Source organism: Polistes dominula, unplaced genomic scaffold (assembly GCF_049000335.1).
Source record: "Polistes dominula isolate Pdom_NZ unplaced genomic scaffold, Pdom_raw_medaka contig_23, whole genome shotgun sequence".
Classification (NCBI taxonomy): Eukaryota; Metazoa; Arthropoda; class Insecta; order Hymenoptera; family Vespidae; genus Polistes; species Polistes dominula.
In genome coordinates, this window is record NW_028300963.1 from 2353959 (window position 1) to 2374103 (window position 20145).

Consider the following 20145-nt stretch of genomic DNA (forward strand, 5'->3'; position numbering starts at 1 on the left):
ACTCTTATCTTGTTCAATCCCTTTCTCTTTCATTGTTTATTCAAGCAGTTTTTTTTATTGTAATCTGTATAATCCTTCGTATTGTCAGGTATATTTTTCGGGGGATCAGACATAGAGAAATATATAACTGTCTAAAGATGATGATATATAGATTATTAAATTATGATGATGTTAATGGGCTAATAATTTGAATAATACGTGGCCCATTGCTGGGCCCATTAATCAGCCAATGATCAACTACCATTAATGGGCCGATAATAACTGCCATTAATGGGCCGATAATAACTGCCGGTAATGGGCTGATAATAATTGCCGGTAATGGGCCGATAATAATTGCCGGTAATGGGCCGATAATAATTGCCGGTAATGGGCCGATAATAATTGCCGGTAATGGGCCGATAATAATTGCCGGTAATGGGCCGATAATAATTGCCGGTAATGGGCCGATAATAATTGCCGGTAATGGGCCGATAATAATTGCCGGTAATGGGCCGGTAATAATTGCCGGTAATGGGCCGATAATAATTGCCGGTAATGGGCCGATAATAATTGCCGGTAATGGGCCGATAATAATTGCCGGTAATGGGCCGATAATAATTGCCGGTAATGGGCCGATAATAATTGCCGGTAATGGGCCGATAATAATTGCCGGTAATGGGCCGATAATATCTGCCGGTAATGGGCCGATAATAACTGCCGGTAACGGGCCGATAATAAATGCCGGTAATGGGCCGATAATAAATGCCGGTAATGGGATCATAATATCTCACGATTCATAAAAAAAAAAAAAAGATAATAATAATTACCATACGTGTTCCATCGACTGGTGTAAGTACCTCAAAACTAAGGCACTGAAGCAAAAATACAAGCATCCTCCGGCACTTTCTAAAGATGTACAGAAAGTGCTAAAGCCTATTTATGAGGATCTGACTAAGACAGAACTGCTGGAAAGATGTTTAGGTGGACATACGCAGAATAATAATGAAAGCTTTAATAATTGCGTATGGAACATGGCACCTAAACACCTGTTTAACGGCAAAAAAGTTGTTGAAATTGCGTGCAAAGTTTCAGCATGTATCTTTAACGAAGGATTTCAAACAGTGATGAAGATAATGGAAACGATGGGCATGAAACTTGGGCCAGGAGCGATCGACTTTGCTAAAAGACGCGACGACCGACGTATCGAATCTGCGAACCGTCGAAGCTCTGAGTGCTCAAAAGATACCAGATCAAAGTGGAAGAAGGCAAGACTGGAAGAAATTGAAGAATATGAACAAGAAGAAGGTCTATTGTACGGTCCAGGCATCGCAGATTAAGTTTAGGTAAGAATTTTTAACGATTTTGAGTAGAAAAAAAAAACTTTAAACGCGTTTATCTCGAAAGTATGTTTTGAAATACTAGCTCCATCGTATCTCACGAACCAGTAAACCGATTCTTATAAAATTTAATCCACATATTCTACACATGAGCTGTAACAAAGTGACGGAGAGTTTTTTCTTATATTTTAATTTTTACTATTTATTTTTAGTCAAAAACAATAAAAAAAAGGTCAAATTTACGTTTTTTTTGTAATTTGTCCACCATTTTTTTATTTATTGATAAAATTTTTATATAAAACTGTCACTTTGTAGCTGAAGTCATACAGAATATAAAACCATTTTACTTTTATGTTTCAGGTAAGCCATTCTCAAGTTCTGATGGAGCTACCAAAGCACTAAAGTTTTAAGGTGTTTTTTTATTCTACTGTTTTTGCAATAAAAAATTAATTAAAATGAAAAAATAAAAATTCATTTATATAGTTTAAGACTCAATTTAACAAACCCAACAACTTTTAGATCGATATCTTTTATAGTTTTCTTGGAAAAAATTCGCGAAAATAGTCTTTTTTTTAGGTGCTCAGAGTAGAAGGTCCCCTTAATAGTTGACCGATAATTTTGACCGATATAAAAATTACCCTGTCCTCACCCCTACCCCGTAAAAATGGTAATTTATTTATTTTGCGACAAACACAAAAACCTGTTTTATTATTAAATATTTATATATATATATATATATATATATATATATATGAAAGAAATAAATCGTAAAAAGTGTTTGTTGTAAAACTTACTTCGAGTATTTCATCACCAACTGCAAGACCACCAACTTTATGAGCAGCACCATTTGGATTAATTCCACAAATGAAAACAGCCATTCGATTTCTATCCTTGTGTCCGGCAAGTGATATACCTAAACTACCCCGTTCCTTTTCTACTTTCACCATTAACACCTTGTGACCCAGATTATGATATTTCTTTTGTATTTTCACTAAGAAACAGAAAACAAACAAACAAACAAAAAAATCAACAAAATAAATTTAAACATTAAATGAAATAATAAAATAGTTCGTAGTACTCGTGCGAAGTAGATAAAAATAATTGAGTTGTTTTTTTTTTTTTTAACATTTTGCATTTTGCATTTTGCTTTTTTTCGTAGATGTGAATAATATATCCTACGTGTTTAAATTAAAATAAATTTTAAATTAAATGTGAAAAACGAATGATAATAATTATTTATTTATTATTATTTCTTAATGGACGATATTATTTAAAAAATATTTGAAATTATTTAATTAGAAGAAAGGCAAATAAAAAAAAAAAAGGTAGAAAACTTACTGCCGGTGTATCCATATTCATCTTCTTCTTCTGGATCAGCATCTATCTCAGCTTTCGTTCTTTTCACGTTGGCAGCACTCTTTCTGGATATCTAAAACAGATAACAAATAAAAAAAATACAGATGATTATTAAAAAAAAAAAAAAAAAAAAAATTAAAAAAACAAATAGTAAGACAATCAATAAAAAGAAATTTTTTTTTTTTATTATAATTAATATAATTTGACACGAAGATATTAAATATACCCCCCCCCCGCCAAAAAAACAAAAGAATAGAAAAATAAAAATACAATAAAAATAAGAAAAAAAGAAGTAAAAATTTAAATCATTAATAATTAATAATCTTACCTCCATTCCCCCCTTCGTATAAACATTACCCTCCAATTCACGAATATCCTCTTCTTCAGAACTCTCCTCCGAAGAATATTTCTTCGTAGGAGGTTTTTGCACCTGTTGAGGTGGTGCAACATGATCATCTCGTTCTTCACTAACTTCACGAAGTATTCCTGGATTCGATGGCGGCGATGGCGCCTTTTTACGTATTGATTTTTTCATGGAGGATCTACAGAAAAAAATATTCCATCCAAAATCGTTTATTAATTAAAAAAAAAAAAAAAAAAAAGTAAATAAACAAAAAATAAAACAATTCAACAACTAACGGTAAAACTATTTCTTTTTTTTTTTTTTTGTACGAATACGATAATTTTCTTTCGTATTAGTTTATTGTTCCTTAAATTTTAATATTATATTTTTAAACAAAAATTGTGCTGGAGAATTTTTAAAGAAAAATATAAAAAATTATATTTATAATGTAAATCATGAAAAAGTAATTAATTAATTAATTAATTTAAGTATACGATATTGTAGCATATTATATCAACTTGTGTGTTTGGAAAATTATTTACAATTTTAAACAACATATTCGAATTATTTTATAGCAACAATAAAGTATTCTAATTTAATATAATCTTATAAATGCGTTATTTATATTATATGTTGCAAATAAACATAAATAATTAAAAATAAAAATAATATAATATACCTTCTTGCGCTAGGACCAGCGCCATCTGTGCTTCTTATACTTTGCCTTTTAAAATCCCTCGATGGAGTTTTCTCACTATCTTCAATTCCACTCTAAATTAACAAAAATAAATCCCCCAAAATATCTATTAAAATATTATCAATCTTTAATTAATATTACAACATTTACTAAATGACGAAACTCGTCATATATTATCAAAAAATTGTAATCTTAACCTATCTTTTCAGGTTTTTGCAACGAACCAAAATGGACGCACATTATTTTCAAAATAAATCATATCAAATTTCCCGATTATATTAAATTCAAAAAATTATTGTTGTCAAGTCAATGATAATTATTTATAACAAACCTGAATTACTTCCGGCGTGATTGATCTGGCAGGTGAAATCGGTGAAGGTTTTTGTCGAAATGATGCAGTGGGTGTACCTGGAGCTACACCAGAAACTGGCAACCGATTTTTACTTTTTCCATCTTGCGAATGACTTTCGTTCTCGGTAGTCTACGATAAAATAGAAAAAATATTAAACAATAACTCCTATTCACTGTACAATTTTATATACAACAAATGTAACAACAACAGCAACAATATAACAACAATGATGTCACATTCAAAATCTAATTCATATATCAATCAAACGAAGATGCAATTGGTTATTGTAATAATTATATTCCCTAATTTTTAATCATTATTTATATTTATAAATATATTATATGACAAATAATATATTTATATGTATAAATATTAAAATAATATATCGATTGATTTACAATCGTTTTTAGATGAACTTCCTCAACTTACGAGATTGTTTCTGTTTTATTTTATTATTTTTTTTATTTATTTAATAACTTCTGTTTTCGCAATATCAAAAACCATGTTGTTGAGTGTAATTAAACAGTGTAATATTTTAACATCGATGAAATAACAACAAAAAGATAAAATTAAAAAAGGAAGAGAATGTAAATCCCTCTCACATTGATCAAACTGAAAAGAGAAAAAAAGGGGATATTAAGAGATCAATAATAATTTCTCTTCCTTTTCACATTATCACAATGATGTAACAGTGTAAATTATTAGTGTAATTAACATTTAAAAAAAAAGAAAAAAAAAGCAATTATATAAGAAGAAAAAAATTGAATCGTTGAGAATCTTTTCATTCATAAAATTCAACGAGAAGATTATCGATCAATTTGTTCCAACTTGTTCTTAACACTAGTCACAATGATGTACATGTATAACAATGTAATTAATAATGTCATATAAACAGTGTGTAATTAACATCGAAGTAAAAAGAAATAAAAAAAAACAATAAAAAATTCTTTGGTTGTTTCTACATTCGTAAAATTGAAATAAAAGATCATCGATCAATAAACAATCTTCTTCTTCTCGTTCCTTTTCTCTCACAATATTAAAATTCAATTACAATGTAATTTCACGGTGCAATTAACAATGTAATTAAAAAAAAAAAAAAAACGTAAAAATACTATTAACAAAAAATAAAAAAGGTATAATGATAAAAAAGAAGAAGTATATATATAGTATGGTTTTCCGAATTGCAAGAAAAATCATCGAAAATTTGTTTGACTAAAATGAAAAATAATTATATGAAATTAATAATCAAATTGAAAATATATATATATAAAATATATTATTAATTATAATTATATCGAATTATTAATAATCTAATAAAAAATATATAAAATATATCACAGTACCACAACGATATCACACGGTGCATAATTGACGATGCAATTACAGTAAACAAAATTAATACCAACAACAACAAAAATTAATAAATAAAATATAAATAATGTGGAATAGAAGAACTTTGTTTAAACTAGAATAAAAAAAATAAAAAAAACGATCATCAATCGTATATATCAATAATTTTCCCCCTCTTACCCTTTTTCATTTACTTCACGATATCACACAAAGAGATGTCACATAATTAACAGTGCAATTAGGGTAAACAAAATAAACAAAAAGATAATGCAAATAAAATGGAATTGAAAAGAGAATTTGACTAACTAAAATAAAAAACTACAAATGAAATAAAATAAAAAGGATCATCGATCAATAATAATTTTCCCCCTTCTTACCCCTCTTTCATTTACTTCACGATAACACACAAAGAGATGTCACATAATTAACAGTGCAATTAACAAGGGTAAACAAAATAAAAAATAAAAATGAATAAAATAAAAAAGGATCATCTATCGATAATAATTTTTTTCTCTCTCTCTCTCTCTCTCTGTCTTTCTCTCTTTGAGTTTGTCTGTTCCTTTAACCTCACATACACCGAAGGTGACGCATTTCCGTCCAAAGAGTCGATGCATCGTGAGATAGATCCTCGATAAAAGGAAACTGGCAGCTAGCACGGGACTCGCCGGCAGCTGTGGTTTCGTCGACGAAACTGAAAGCGTCGTCGATCGAGTAAAAGGGGGGATGATGATCGAGGGTGGTCGATGCCAACTAACCCTCCACACCACCCTTTTGCCCCTTTACTCTCGAACCACCTGTCCCGATGATGGCCGATCCGGTCTCGTTGCAACGATGTCATCCACACACGTACACACATATATTTATTTTTCTAGATTTCTATATTTCTATAGATATATATATAAATATGTGTATATACAGGGTGATTCATGATAAACACACGAATATTATTTTACTTCCGTTTTTTTTTTATACAATTCGAATGAAATTCAATTCGCGGTATACCTTGAAATATGAAATTAAAAAATTATCTGTTAATAAGTGTTGTTAAATGATAATACATAGAGAAATAGATAATATAAGTTGTAAATGATTTTTTTTTAATATTTAGAAATATGTTATCGAACCATTTTGAGTATTATATTATTGTTTAAATAATTTATTTTAATTTCTTTCAAGATAATGTAACGTTTATATATTTGGAATACAAAATATATCTTCACCAAATGTATTTTAATTATATTTAAATGTAATATTAAAATAATATTCTATATATATATATTTAAATCTAATATTATTATATGTATTATAATAGAATATTATAGAATATATATAATATTATAGAATATAATTTATATAAATATATATATTAATATATATATATATAAATTATTAGAATAATATGGAATCATGCTAATCACATTATTTATTCTTTTTGTTTAGCAAAAAAAACAAAATATATATATATATATATATATAAATAAAACCGAAGTTAGATCTTCGTGTCTCCTTATAAAAAAAAAAATTCACGTCATGAGAAACATTATTTAAATAATCAGATTTTTCCTACCCCTTTCAATGATATTACTGCAATTTTATCTTGTAAAGTTCTTTCAATATGATTGCAAACAGAAGAAATATCCAGGTGTTCACTTTATCAAAGAATCACCCTATATATTTTTATATATATATAGGACTATCTTTCTCTTTCTAAACGGCCTTTGTCCTTATTTTTCTATCGTCGTATATTTGAACCTTTTCACGTTTTCTGGTCCGTAGATTTATCGGAAAGTTGGAGCTTTTGCTAGTGCATCCATCCCTTGCGCTTACGCGTATTGTTCTAAAGGGTCATATAACTTCTCTTTTTTTTCTGTTTTTTTTTTTTTTTACACAAACACTTCTATAATAGTACGTAGCTAATATTTTGTTCCTTGCATCGATGAATTCAATTATAGATTAATTTAAAAAAAAATATATTAAATTTTACGTTTTTTTTTTTTTATTTTGCTTTCGTTTTTTCACCATTTTTTTCCACGAAATTTAATAATTTAACACTAGATTTACGAATTGAGCCAATTTGACTCATTGAACATTTGATTATTTTATATATTTATAAAATTTAAATACTATTTTTTGAAAACTTATTGGTTTTTAGTTACGTAATGAAATATACGTAAATATTAGTTCAATTCCTTTACTCAATCCTTTATTCAAACAATGTTATTACGTCATTAAAAAATAATGAACAAAACATCCGTAAATCTAGTGTTAACGAATGTTAAACAATTTGTTATATATCATGAATATTTTTTAATAAACAAATGCACTTTTATTACTTCGAAGTTTTCCATAAAACTTTCTTTCAACGTCAAATCTTATTTACGTAATATTTTCTACCACAAAAATTTACGAAACACGCGAGAATATTTTTATAAACATTTTTCTAAATAAAAAAAAAAGAATTCTACGCGTTAAATATAATCATCAAAGTTAAATGTAAATTAAAAAAATTAATTGTCGAACAAAACATTGGGAAAATAGTTTAAAAAAAAAAACGAAATAGGGATTGACAAAAATCATTAAACAAAAAAAAAAAAAAAAAAAGATAAATTGCGAGAGACATTTAAAGATAATTAAGATAATGGACAAATCTTCTTGACGTTAATTGGAGTACTTTGGATATTTCCAAAGATCTGTAGGATTGATTGGAACAAAACAAAAAAAGAGAAAAAAAAACTCCACTAATTAGTAAAAAAAAAAAAAATAATAATAAAAAGACTGGATTAAAGTATACGAACCAACAACAATACCAACAACAAAAAAAGAAGAAAATAGCATCGAACGAGTATATACAATTGATATCTTTACCCCCTCATGTTTCCACCTTATACCCTGTACTAATTTCAATTTCAATGATTCTAAAAATTTAAAGAACGAAAAATACGAAAAAATCTTTTAAACAAATGCCAGATGATATAATATCATTTAAAATATCAACACACATTCCTATTCGTAACGTTAACACAAAAATAGAATTAAAGGGGTGCTGGCCTGAAAATTTTGCAAGTTACTTCTACGTGTCTTATTTATGTGTGCAAATATTTATGTATGTATGTATGTATAAATGTATTTCTAGATAGAATAAAAGTATACTACGTGTTATAGAAATAGATAGATAGATTTAATCGAAAGATAAAAAGAGAAAGAGAGCGAGAGAGAGAAAGAGAAAGACAGTGTGAAAAGAAGAGGGTGGGGGGTTGGGGGTAGAAGGGGGAAACAAACTTAAACGAAATCTGAAAATTGGGTATATCCGATATCAGCTTGTGTCCAAAGAGAGAGCCTCTCTCTCTCTCTCTCTTTTTTTTTTTTTATCTCACACTTTCACACTATCACACTCTCATGAAAATTATGACTGAGATTAATTGGAGATTACCAAACGTGTGACCCAATTTTTTTTTCTCCGAGATTTTCAAAGACAATTATATTTTTCTTTTTTTTTTTTTTTTTTTTTTGGAATGAATAATACAATGAAGAAGAGAGAAGATTGAGAAAATTCTATTAAATACGTTCGTTAAATAAAAATGGAGAAAAATGGAAGAAGGGATACGTAAGCCTGTAAATTAGTTCATAGTTAATTAACTGTAATTTAAAGAATTATAATTAATGATTTATCTTATATAGTGTAAATTGAATTTCTTTAAAAGAATATATAATCTCGATCGGTAATTAATTCTTTGACTGTTTTTTTTTTTTACTGTGTAATTTGTCAACACCTCTATTAATATAATTACTCGCATACAACGTACACATCCACATATCTAAGTAGATATAATATTACAAATTTGTAATAGTATAATATATATATATATATATATATATTTGTGAACAAAAACTTTGAAGAGCAGAGAGAAGAAGAAGAAGAAGAAGAAGAAGAAGAAGAAGAATGATCGAACATTTAAATTCATTTGCAATAAAAAAAAAAAAAAAAAAAAAAAAAAAAAATGTAATAAGCAAAGATAAAGGAGTGATACGTAAAATTACATGTAAAAATATGTAAAAAAAAAAAAAAAAAATACACACAATGTTTCTATAATACATAAATACAAAAAAAAAAAAAAGGGTGTACAATAATATACCGTGCACGTATATATGTGTGTAAGTGTGTATAGTTACATGTAAATGGGGTAAAAAGGATACACAGTTATGTGTACAGGTATTTCGATGAACTTTTTTCTTGTTTTTTTTTTTTTTCGTTTTGTTATTTTTAATAATAATTAACCCCGGAAAATTCGCGAGTGTGTAATCCACCACTTTGTTCGTTATTGACCGACGAAAAAATTTGGGCTTTGGTAAGAACATCGAGAATAATAATAATAATAATAATATATATATGTATAGTATATATAGTGCTTGATGATGATCGTGCCGAGATCGTCTCTCACCAGATGCACCAGAGATTGGACGAGGAGGCAGACAGGATTTCCGGCAGCTTGAATGACCTCGACCGCTCGTTCGTGTGTACTATTTCGCAGATCCACTCCGTCCACTTCGATTATTCTGTCACCGATCTGTATAAAAAAAAAAGAAAAAAGAAAGCAAACAAAAAAAAAAAAGAAAACGAAAATAAAAATATACCAACAAATAAAATAGAAAAAAAAAAAAAAAGAAAAAATCGAGTACGTTGTAAATATGTATATATATATAGATATGTGTGTGTAAATAAATCACACGTTACAATTCATTTTCAACAAGGTAAATTCTTTCTAGTCTTCCTCACTATCCCAAGTATTTTCTTTTGTCAATAGATTATTTAATAAATTATAAATTAAAATAAATAAATATAAATTTGGTATACCATTATGAAAAAAAAATGTTATTAATAGAAAAAAAAATAATAATAATAATTATAACTTAAAGTCTATTTTTTAACGTAATTTGTGTGTGTATCATATTATGTTAATTACTACTAATACTATCTATCACGAATTATGATAAAATATAATTATGTATTATTTATAATACTAAATTCGTCATCTTATTTCTTTTTTTAATATTTTTTTCTGCAATAATATGGAATTGATTTATTAAATCAAATTATTATCATATTATTATCTAATAAAATTATATATTATACCTATTTACCGAATTGATTCATAGATATAACGTTTATTTATTTGTTTATTAACATAAATCAGAAAATTTAGAACATATAATAAATATTCATGAATATTTATACATTACATATAATTAATATTCATGAATATATATATATATATGATATGTATATCATAAGATTGTAATATATATATAATATCATAAATATTTATGAATCAATTCGATAAATCTATATCCACATATTATTTGTCAATACACATACATATCTATCAATACATATATTAATCTAAAATATTTCTATTTTATTTAAATAACTTATTTATTTAAATATTTTCACTTATTATTTATTATATTTATAAACCAATTTATTCAATAAATCTTTATCCTCATATCTATTATCAATAAACATGCATATGTATGAACATATTAATCTACAATTTTTTTATTGTTGTTTTTTTTAAATAACTTTTCATTTAATGTTTCACTAACACTATACCTTATATTTTTTCCAAAAAAAAAACAAATGATCTATCTCTTTCTCTTTCTCTCTAATAATAATTTTGTTACCTTTAAGTCTCCAGTTCTTCCAGCAGGACTATTAGGCAAAACGTTCTTAATAAATATCCCAGAAATATTCTGCGACTTACTGGAGCTGCCATTGTGTAAGTCGACCTGAAAAATCGTATTGTTATCGATTAACCTTCTATCTTTATCTTTCTCTCTTTCTCTCTCATTCTCTCTCTCTCTATCTGTCTTTCTCTTATTGCCTGTCTTTGTCTCTGTGTCGGCTATTTGCATGATATAAATCAAAATGATTTACGAACTTTTGCTGGGTGCCTAATTTAAACGATTTGCTAACACAAGTTATTTCTAAGATATTATCCTATCTGTTAGATGATTTTATTCTTCTATACTAACGTAAAAACATAAAAGATCTTTTTAACGATGCGCAATTTTCGATCTAAATAACTCGTAACACAGATACACATATACACAAATATAGAGGAGGCGTGCTCGCGAAAATAACTTTTCATTTTAAACACACAATTTTCATCCAATTTCAAGATGACTTATGAATATTTTATATATTTTTTTCCTCCCCCTTCTATCTACCGTTTCATTAGAACTCTGAAGAAAATTTTCTAATTAAAATACGATACTCTCTAGGGAAACTAACCGAGTTATCTTCCTATTTTACCTACTTCCTTTATCTCCTTCTTTTTAATAATAAAATATAAAATATATATAATATTGGAAATATGTAATAATAGTATTATACATGTTATTATATGTTGTATATATTATGTATTAATATAATTAGTATTAATATATTATAATAGATATAATAATTATTATATATATTTTTATATATAATATTAAAATAAATAATATTTAATTTAATAATATAAATGTTATTTTTTATATTACTATATAATAATATAATATAATAAAATAAAATATATATAATATATAAAATATGTAATAATAGAGTATTATATGTGTTATTATATGTTATATATTATGTATAGTATTATTAGTATTAATATATTATAATGGATATTATAATTATTATTATATATAATTTATAATATTAAAATAAATAAAAAAATATTTAATTTATATATTGTATATAAATTATATACATATTTTTATATTATAATCTAATAATATAAAAATATTATTTTATATTATATTACTATATAATAATATAATATAATAAAATAAAATATTATATAATATTAATATTCTTTATCTTCAATTATACTTTGCATTATCTAATTGAAATTGAATACAATAATGTAATATAATTCTTAATCATTTTTAATCAAACAAAAATTCGTTTTAAATATTATTAGATGGTAATAGATGAAACTTTTAAATGAATTTCTTTTCTCCATTAGACTATGTTTCTACTGTGAGTGCAAATTATCGGTAAGAGGAAATGAACATGTTCTCTTTCTCATATATACATATACAATATGCATAAAACGCATATATATGTGTGTGTGTGTATGCACACGCGCAAGTGTTCAATTTCATTCACTCTAACTAACACTCTTCAACCTATCAGCTTAATGTCACGAAACTGCATTAATATATGCACTTATATAGGATGCAGCTACTACTCTCCTATATCTTTTGGTTACCAAATGGAATTACTTTGATACAGGCTAATAAGAACATGAAGGATTCTCTTTTTCTTTATGAATCATCACTTACCATCATATTGCATAGAAAATTCATTTTAAAAAATTTAATTGTTTAAATTAAAATACTTTATTAATTAAAGAAGAAGAAAGATGAAGAAACTTATCACTGTGTGTGTGACAATTTAATAATTAATATTATTACATTTGATTAATATAATTTTACTTTATTTCTAGTAATCGTCATTAATTTATTTTAACATTAAATCAATTTTGTATCAAAGATATTATTAATGAAAAATTAAATCGAAATTGTTTAGATAGTAGAAAATTAATATTTGTTCTTGAAATGTTTTTTTTTTTCTTTTTTTCCCAACACCGTGGTGTATTTAATCGTTGGTATGCAATTTAATAATCAATTTTAATTGAAAGTTACGTTGATTAGAAAAGTAGTTATTGATAAGGTATAATCTATTGATACTGTTTCTTTTGTTATTTATTAACAACACCCTATATTACAGTGATATATGATTATTATTCTATAATACTATAATCAATTATAATTAAAGGTAACGTAAATCAATTATCGATAAAACATCATGATTCCTTGATACTGATTTCCTATTATATTTCTAGCACCTGTATATAATACACTACAGATATATACTAGATCACTATACCTAGTTTATTCTCATATCAAATAAAATAAAAGTATTATTAATTATTTTTAAAAATACTTAAATAATTTTGTAATAAAATAAGATTTGTTTTTATCCTAATTTCCTATTATATTTCTAACACCTAGTATATATAATATATAGGTATAAAACTAGACCACTGTATCCACTTTACTTTCAAACGGTATAACACATCAATTTGTCTCGACGTAATACGTATGTAACTAATAAAAATTCACTTTCATTCAATAACGTAACACTAGCTAGCGTGACGTCCTTTTGTCCTCCTCTTTCATGTGTGTGCATGTATGTATGTATGTATGTATGTATGTACGTGTTATTTTGTATCATACAGTTAGAAGAAAAAGAAACCGAATAATAATAAGAAGAATTTAAACACATGAGAAGTAATACGATTCCTTACATGATCTTTTGAATTGGAAAGTAACATAATAACTCATACTGTAAAGTGGTCTTCCCTTTAATAATTATTTTACATTTTGTGACAATGAAAAAGAGAGAGAGAGAGAGAGAGAGAGAGATAGATAGATAGATTAAAAAAACAATAATCAAATGAAAATAATTTACTCACCTTTCCACCAACGATGCTAAGTCCTAAACTTGTTTTGGGTTCCCTATAAATTTCGACGAGCCTTTCAGGACCCCAATGATTTGACCATGCAACGTTACCATCGTGATCTCTTTGCGTGACCGTCATGATCGTTTTACCCTCGACGAATACAACAGTTGTTAATTTACGTGACGGTGAAACCGAAGTTTCGGCTTTTTTAATACCAGTAGTGATTGTTGTTGTTGTTGTTGTTGTTGTTAGGGTAATTGGTCTACTCGTAGATGATCTTTCTAATTGACGTTGTTGTTGTGGTGATTCGTAAGATGAGAATTCTTCATCGGTACATTGAATTGCTTTGGATTCTTGATAAGTTTGAACTTCAACTTCTTTACGTGGACTAAAAGTTTCTTCTTCTTCTTTCTTTGTTTTCTTTTTACTTGTTTGTTTTTCTCGTTCGTCGTCTTCTTTATCTTCTACAAATTTGGACGGTGTTTCAGTTGATAATAATATATCACCCGGTATACACTGAATAGATTTAGATTCTTGAATTTGTATTCTATCCGATTTAACGAGAAACAAATTGTCCTTAGTTTTTTGAACGAAACTACGATTAGGATCCAACGATAATTCGTTGTTGTAAATAAAATCGTCCAATGAACATTGAACGCTTTTACTTTCACCTTGTGTTTGTGTTTGTACTTCTCTCTTAGGACTTTGATAAAATCTCAATGCCACGTGAAAACCGGCGGTCTCGAATATCTCAGCAGTTGTGGTACTCGATAAACTTTGATCGGGACTACACTGTGTACTTTTGGTCTCTTGTATTGTTTGTGTTTCAACTTCACGTTTTTCTCGTGGCGAATATTGCGTTTCTTTGTAACTACGTTGTATATCTTCAAAACTGTCCTCACAAACCTCACGTTTCCAACTGTCCGGTACAGATTTAAAGAAATTCCTTGGTACAACCGGTGGTGGTGGTGCTGATACAACTGGTGGTTGTTCTGATACAACTGGTGGTTGTTCTGATACAACTGGTGGTTGTTCCGATACAACTGGTGGTGGTGATGGTGATGATGGTGGTACAATTGATTCCAATTGACTTTCCAAAGTTTGACTTTGATATTCCAAAGAATGTTCTTTACTTATCAAATTATCTTCCTCTTGACAATTGATTATTTCATCTTCCTCCAGCAGAAGAAGTTCCTCCTGCTGCTGGAGGATTTCTTCATAATCCTTTACACCTAACTCTTCCTTTTTATCCTTGATAACGTCTTCTAATTTGACTTCTTCTTCTTCTTCTTTCTTTAATTCCTGTTGTTGTTCTTGCTGCTGTTGTTGTTGGGATTGTTGTTGTTTTTTATCCTCCTGGTCGTCTGGACGTTCTTGTAATCTTTAAAATAAAAAAATATCTTCGAGGTAACGTTATGCGATGTTCCATTTCAAAAATTAAAGGAATGAACAAAAAAATGGTATAAAAATAAAACAATATATAGCTAGGAATTGTATATGTATATAAATAAAAAATAAAAACACAATAAAAAATATATATAATAAAAATATATTATACACAATTCCTATAATATTATTTTTTGTATATATATATATATATATATATATATATATATATATATATATATATATATATATGTATTTGTAAATCACATATATATATATATAATATGTGATTTATACATATATGTGATTTAAAATATTAGACAATTGTTTTATTATTAAATTTCAAAAAACTATTGAAGAAAATTATTTGAAATTGTAATTAAATGATATAAATATAAATATAATGGGGTGGGTTGATAAGGTATTGGGTAAAATGGGGAGTTAAAGAGATAGAAATAGTCGATCGAAGTCTAAAGTATACTCGAAGAGGCTTCATACTAGTTCGATCTAATGGTTAGAAAAGGAATCCGCTGAAACGACGAACTTAGGAGGTCTTCCGCACTGACCCATTAAGAACACCTAACTCAGGGCAAGTTCAATCGTTTGGAACGATTCTATTAATTACAAAAGGGCTTTTTTTTCTTCCTTTACATCTGAAATGTCTAGTTCTAATATTATTTCTCATTAAAATATAATCATAATGTGTAAAGATCCTTATCTTTGTACTTCTCTAATTAACCCTTTGACTGCTATGAGTACTGAGATAGAATTATTGAAGTTTTAATTAAATGATTGCATCTTTGTTATTATACTGTTGTAATATTATGATTTTTACACATAATTGTCTGATCATAAAACATTTGATTAATTAATATTTAATTAAAACTTCTTTATTTATTTATTTATTTATTTATTTTGTTTTCTAAATGATTTAAAGAAAATATTTGATCATTTCATTCAAATTGAACGATTTATACAATTGTAATTTAATCAAAATTATGATAATGTTTTAATGAAAATTTTGGTAATACAAAAAATAAAAAAAAATAAAATTTAAATAAATTAGATGACATATAAAATAATCGAGAATAAAATGTTATTTTAAATTATTGTTATGATGTGCATGACCTATTGTGTAATTCAAATCAATCGATTCAACAAGACTATTATTTAATTTAATATTCATTTAGCTTTAAAACGATGTTACTTTATTCCATTCAATCGTGATTATTATTATTATTTCTTTTTTGATCTTTTTTTTTCTAATTAATAATTCTCTTCTAATCGAACATTTGTATTTCTTGTTATGGAAATGAAAGAAATTTATTTCAAGAAATAATAAGTTCGTCGTGATACAGACGTGACATTAATCAAACGTAATTGAATGAACGAATGAATAAATAAATAATTCTCTTGGTTATTTGTACGAACGATTAATAACGAAGAAATAATAATAATAAGAAGAAGAAGAAGAAGAAGAAGAAAAAGAAAAAGAAACATAGAAGAAGAATAAAAAAGAAAGAAGCGACATAACTGCGGACTTTCACTTCCGGTTTTATGAGTAATAACAAATGCGTCACGTTATAACACTGCCCACAAAATCAACTTTACAATTTTATCTATTTCTCTTTTTTTACGATAATAAATAGAATAATAAAGTTTACAAATGAAAGAAAGAAGGAAAAAGAAATAAAAACAAAAAGAAAAATAACACGACGTATATTTCTAAAAGGAAAAATCAAATATGTGCGTACGTACACGAAGAAAACTGTAATAAACAAAAGTTTTACAATACTTTAAAAACATTCTAAAGAAACAATAAGTATATATATATATATATATATATATATATATATATATATATATATATATATATCAAAAAAGAAAGGTAAGATTGAATAAGAAAGGTATATATAAAAAAAAAAAAAAATTCGAAAGAAAAAGTATGATTAGGAAAATAAAAATTGAATTATACAGGTGAATAAAAATTTGAAGCTCGTATTTCGTACCTCGTGAAAAATTTGTTCGAAAGATGAAAATACACACGTACACACGTTACACGTACACACGCACGTACCACACGCACAAAAAATAAAATAAAGAAAATATATAACCTAAGAAAATAGAAGAGAGCTGAGCTGTGTGAAAAATATAATTAATAATAAATAATAGTTTATACTTTTACTAAATCTTGAATAAACTTTAACTTGTACTTTTATTTTTATTTTTTAAATTGATTTCAAAGAGAGAAACACAAGATTGTTATTACGAACGTTAAACGCGATTTATATATATATAAATATATATAAAAAAAAAAACAATTGAAAATGTTGATTTGTATATTGTGTTGTTAAACTGTCGGGAGTTTGAACGCGGTGTGTGTCTCCGAACAGGTCGTGCGTCACTGCAAACTGGCTTATACTCTCTGATCTAATAAACAAGCGCACTGTGTGCCTGTCCCTGTGCCTGTGCCCATGCCTGTGCCTCTGTACTTGTACTCTCTTCGGGTTGCGCGCGCGAGAAACCTAAGTTTGAGAGAGACAAACAAAAAGAAAAAGAAAGAGAAAGAAGGAGAAAGAAATAGTCTACTCGATTTCCTTCAGAACTCTAACGTTAGCTAGCAAAGATAAAACACACATACACAGAGAGATACGTCGTAACAGCAGCACTCATGCATAGACATTACAGCAGCACACATACACAGACAGACGTCATATGGTATACATATACATACAGAACGTATAGTTAGTAGTACTTCAAGAAACCAGAGATTGGAGAGGTGAGGTGAGGAGAGGTGAGGAGAGAAATTCGTAAGAGAAACGCAGGAAGAGTTGAAAACACCACGCGAGAGAACTGACTTACTATGCCGATCGTAAACTAACTACTATCCTTCTCACTCTTTTCTCGCAGGCGCATTTTACTTTTCTCCCTACCTTTCTACCTTCCTTCCTTCATTCCTTCCTTCATTCCTTCCTTCCTTCCTTCCTTCCTTCTTTCCTTCTTTTCCATCTACAATGTAATATATATATATAAGTATGTATATATAAATGGGAGGTGTGTGTTCGTATGGGTATAGAAAACTCCCCACCTTTTCTTATTTCTTCTTTATATCTCTCTCTGTCTTTCTTTACTTTCATTTTCTATTTTCTATTTTCTAGTTTTTTTTTTATTCATAGTTTTTTGGTAGCTTTTGTATTTTTATCATTGTGTAACATTTATATTGATTTTTTTGTAAATTGGTTCTGTTTCTTTCTAATTTTTTATCCTTATCTTTATCTTTATCTTTATCTTTCTCAAACAACCATTTAACTCTCTTTCTCTCTCTCTCTCTCTTTTTCTCTCTGTTTCTTATCCTCCCACACAAAACACGTATATATATATAAAGAACTCCCCACTTATTTCTTCTTTACTCTCTCTCTCTCTCTCTCTCTCTCTCTCTTTATCTTTCTCCTTCTCTCTTTTGTTAATACTTTGTATGTTACCTCTTTTATTATTCAATATTTTATTTTTTATCTAATATACATAAATCGATTTTTTTCTTACATTTGTTTTCTTTCTCTTTCTTTTCTTTATATTTATTTTTTATTTTCTCTCTCTCTCTTTCTCGTAAGAATATTTAGTTTTATCCTTGCCTTCTTTTCCAACCAACCACCCACCCACCTATGTATACATGTATGTGTATTTATATAGTACTCTCCTACTTTCTTTTTTACTTCTATCTCTCTTTCTCTCTTTTTCTAGTTTTCTTTCTTTTTCTGTCTATTTTCTTCTTATCAACACTTTTTATCTCTCTTTATTTTTCCTTACATTTTATTTTACTTTTTTTTTTGTTTATACATATTTCCTTGTTTTACACTCGTTATCTCTACCTCTTTCTCTTTCTTTATTTTTTTTTATTTTTTTTTTCTACTTTTAACACTTCATTCGTTTCCTTTTTTTTTTATTTACTTTTCTTCTCTCTCTGTTACCTTATTTAATTATTTTTCTGTTTTTCTGTTTTTTTTTTTTATTCTTTTTGTAATTAATGATTTTATTTACCCTTTTATTTTTTTTATTTTTCATCAAACGTTTTTATTCTTCTTATCTCTTTTTTAGTACTTTGATTTTAATACTTTATATATCTGTCTATCTCTCTCTCTCTCTCTCTCTCTCTCTCTCTTGTTTTTTATCCTTTGTACAATTTCATTATCCTTTTCTTTGTAACATTTAATGTCGTTATCTTTCTTCTAAAAAAAAATGCTGGTATTCTTAATTCATTCCTTTATTAACATAGTCTCTCTCTCTTTTCTTCTTCTTCTTCTTCTTTTTCTTATCAACACATTATTTTTCTTTCAATTTAATTTTTATCATTCTCATTTTATTTCAGTTGTTATTACTACTCCTTCTTCCTCCTTCCTCCTCCTCCTCCTCCTCCTCCTCCTCTTCCTCCTGCTCCTGCTCTACCTCCACCTCCTTCGTACCTTTTTCTTTAAACTAATATTATTTCTTTTTCTATCCTTTATATGAAACTTCCTTTCTCTTTCTAATCTTAAGTATTACAACCAACAATCATTTGTCTTTCTCTGTCTAATGCACTCACGTAAACAAATACACACATACAAACACCCACACATGAACACATACGTACAAACTATTTTATCCTTCTCAAGATTTATAATGCAAAAAGTTGTTATACGTTTCAAATCGTTTATTGTCTTTTTATTTAACTGACATTAGTGTATTTTTTTTATTTTATTTTTTTCTAAACGCGAATTCGTGCATTAAAACGTTTTTAAAAAAAAAAAAAAAGTAACAAGACACATTTTACGATTATATTTATACTATTGGAG

General features: G+C 27.1%; 2 protein-coding genes and 1 long non-coding RNA gene across 3 annotated transcripts in view; 1 reads left to right on the plus strand and 2 right to left on the minus strand.

The window, feature by feature from the left end:
* The window catches only part of LOC107065261 (uncharacterized), a 90869-nt gene that overhangs the window by 5895 nt on the left and 64829 nt on the right, over window positions 1–20145 (minus strand). Inside the window, 8 exon segments of the mRNA XM_015318773.2 lie at window positions 2111–2307; window positions 2655–2745; window positions 3001–3214; window positions 3695–3786; window positions 4044–4193; window positions 9854–9979; window positions 11094–11198; window positions 13943–15311. Coding sequence (XP_015174259.2) covers window positions 2111–2307; window positions 2655–2745; window positions 3001–3214; window positions 3695–3786; window positions 4044–4193; window positions 9854–9979; window positions 11094–11198; window positions 13943–15311 — 2344 coding nt within the window.
* LOC149032510 (uncharacterized) lies at window positions 666–2083 on the plus strand. Its single transcript, XM_089172609.1, has 2 exons — window positions 666–1322; window positions 1677–2083. The coding sequence occupies exon 1, from the start codon at window positions 1011–1013 to the stop codon at window positions 1314–1316; it is 306 nt and encodes a 101-aa protein (XP_089028735.1). The 5' UTR covers window positions 666–1010; the 3' UTR covers window positions 1317–1322; window positions 1677–2083.
* LOC149032511 (uncharacterized) lies at window positions 17420–18242 on the minus strand. The gene is made up of 2 exons (XR_016176596.1): window positions 17958–18242; window positions 17420–17841 (listed from the first exon to the last, which is right to left on the minus strand). It is a non-coding gene; the product is annotated as an uncharacterized LOC149032511 (long non-coding RNA).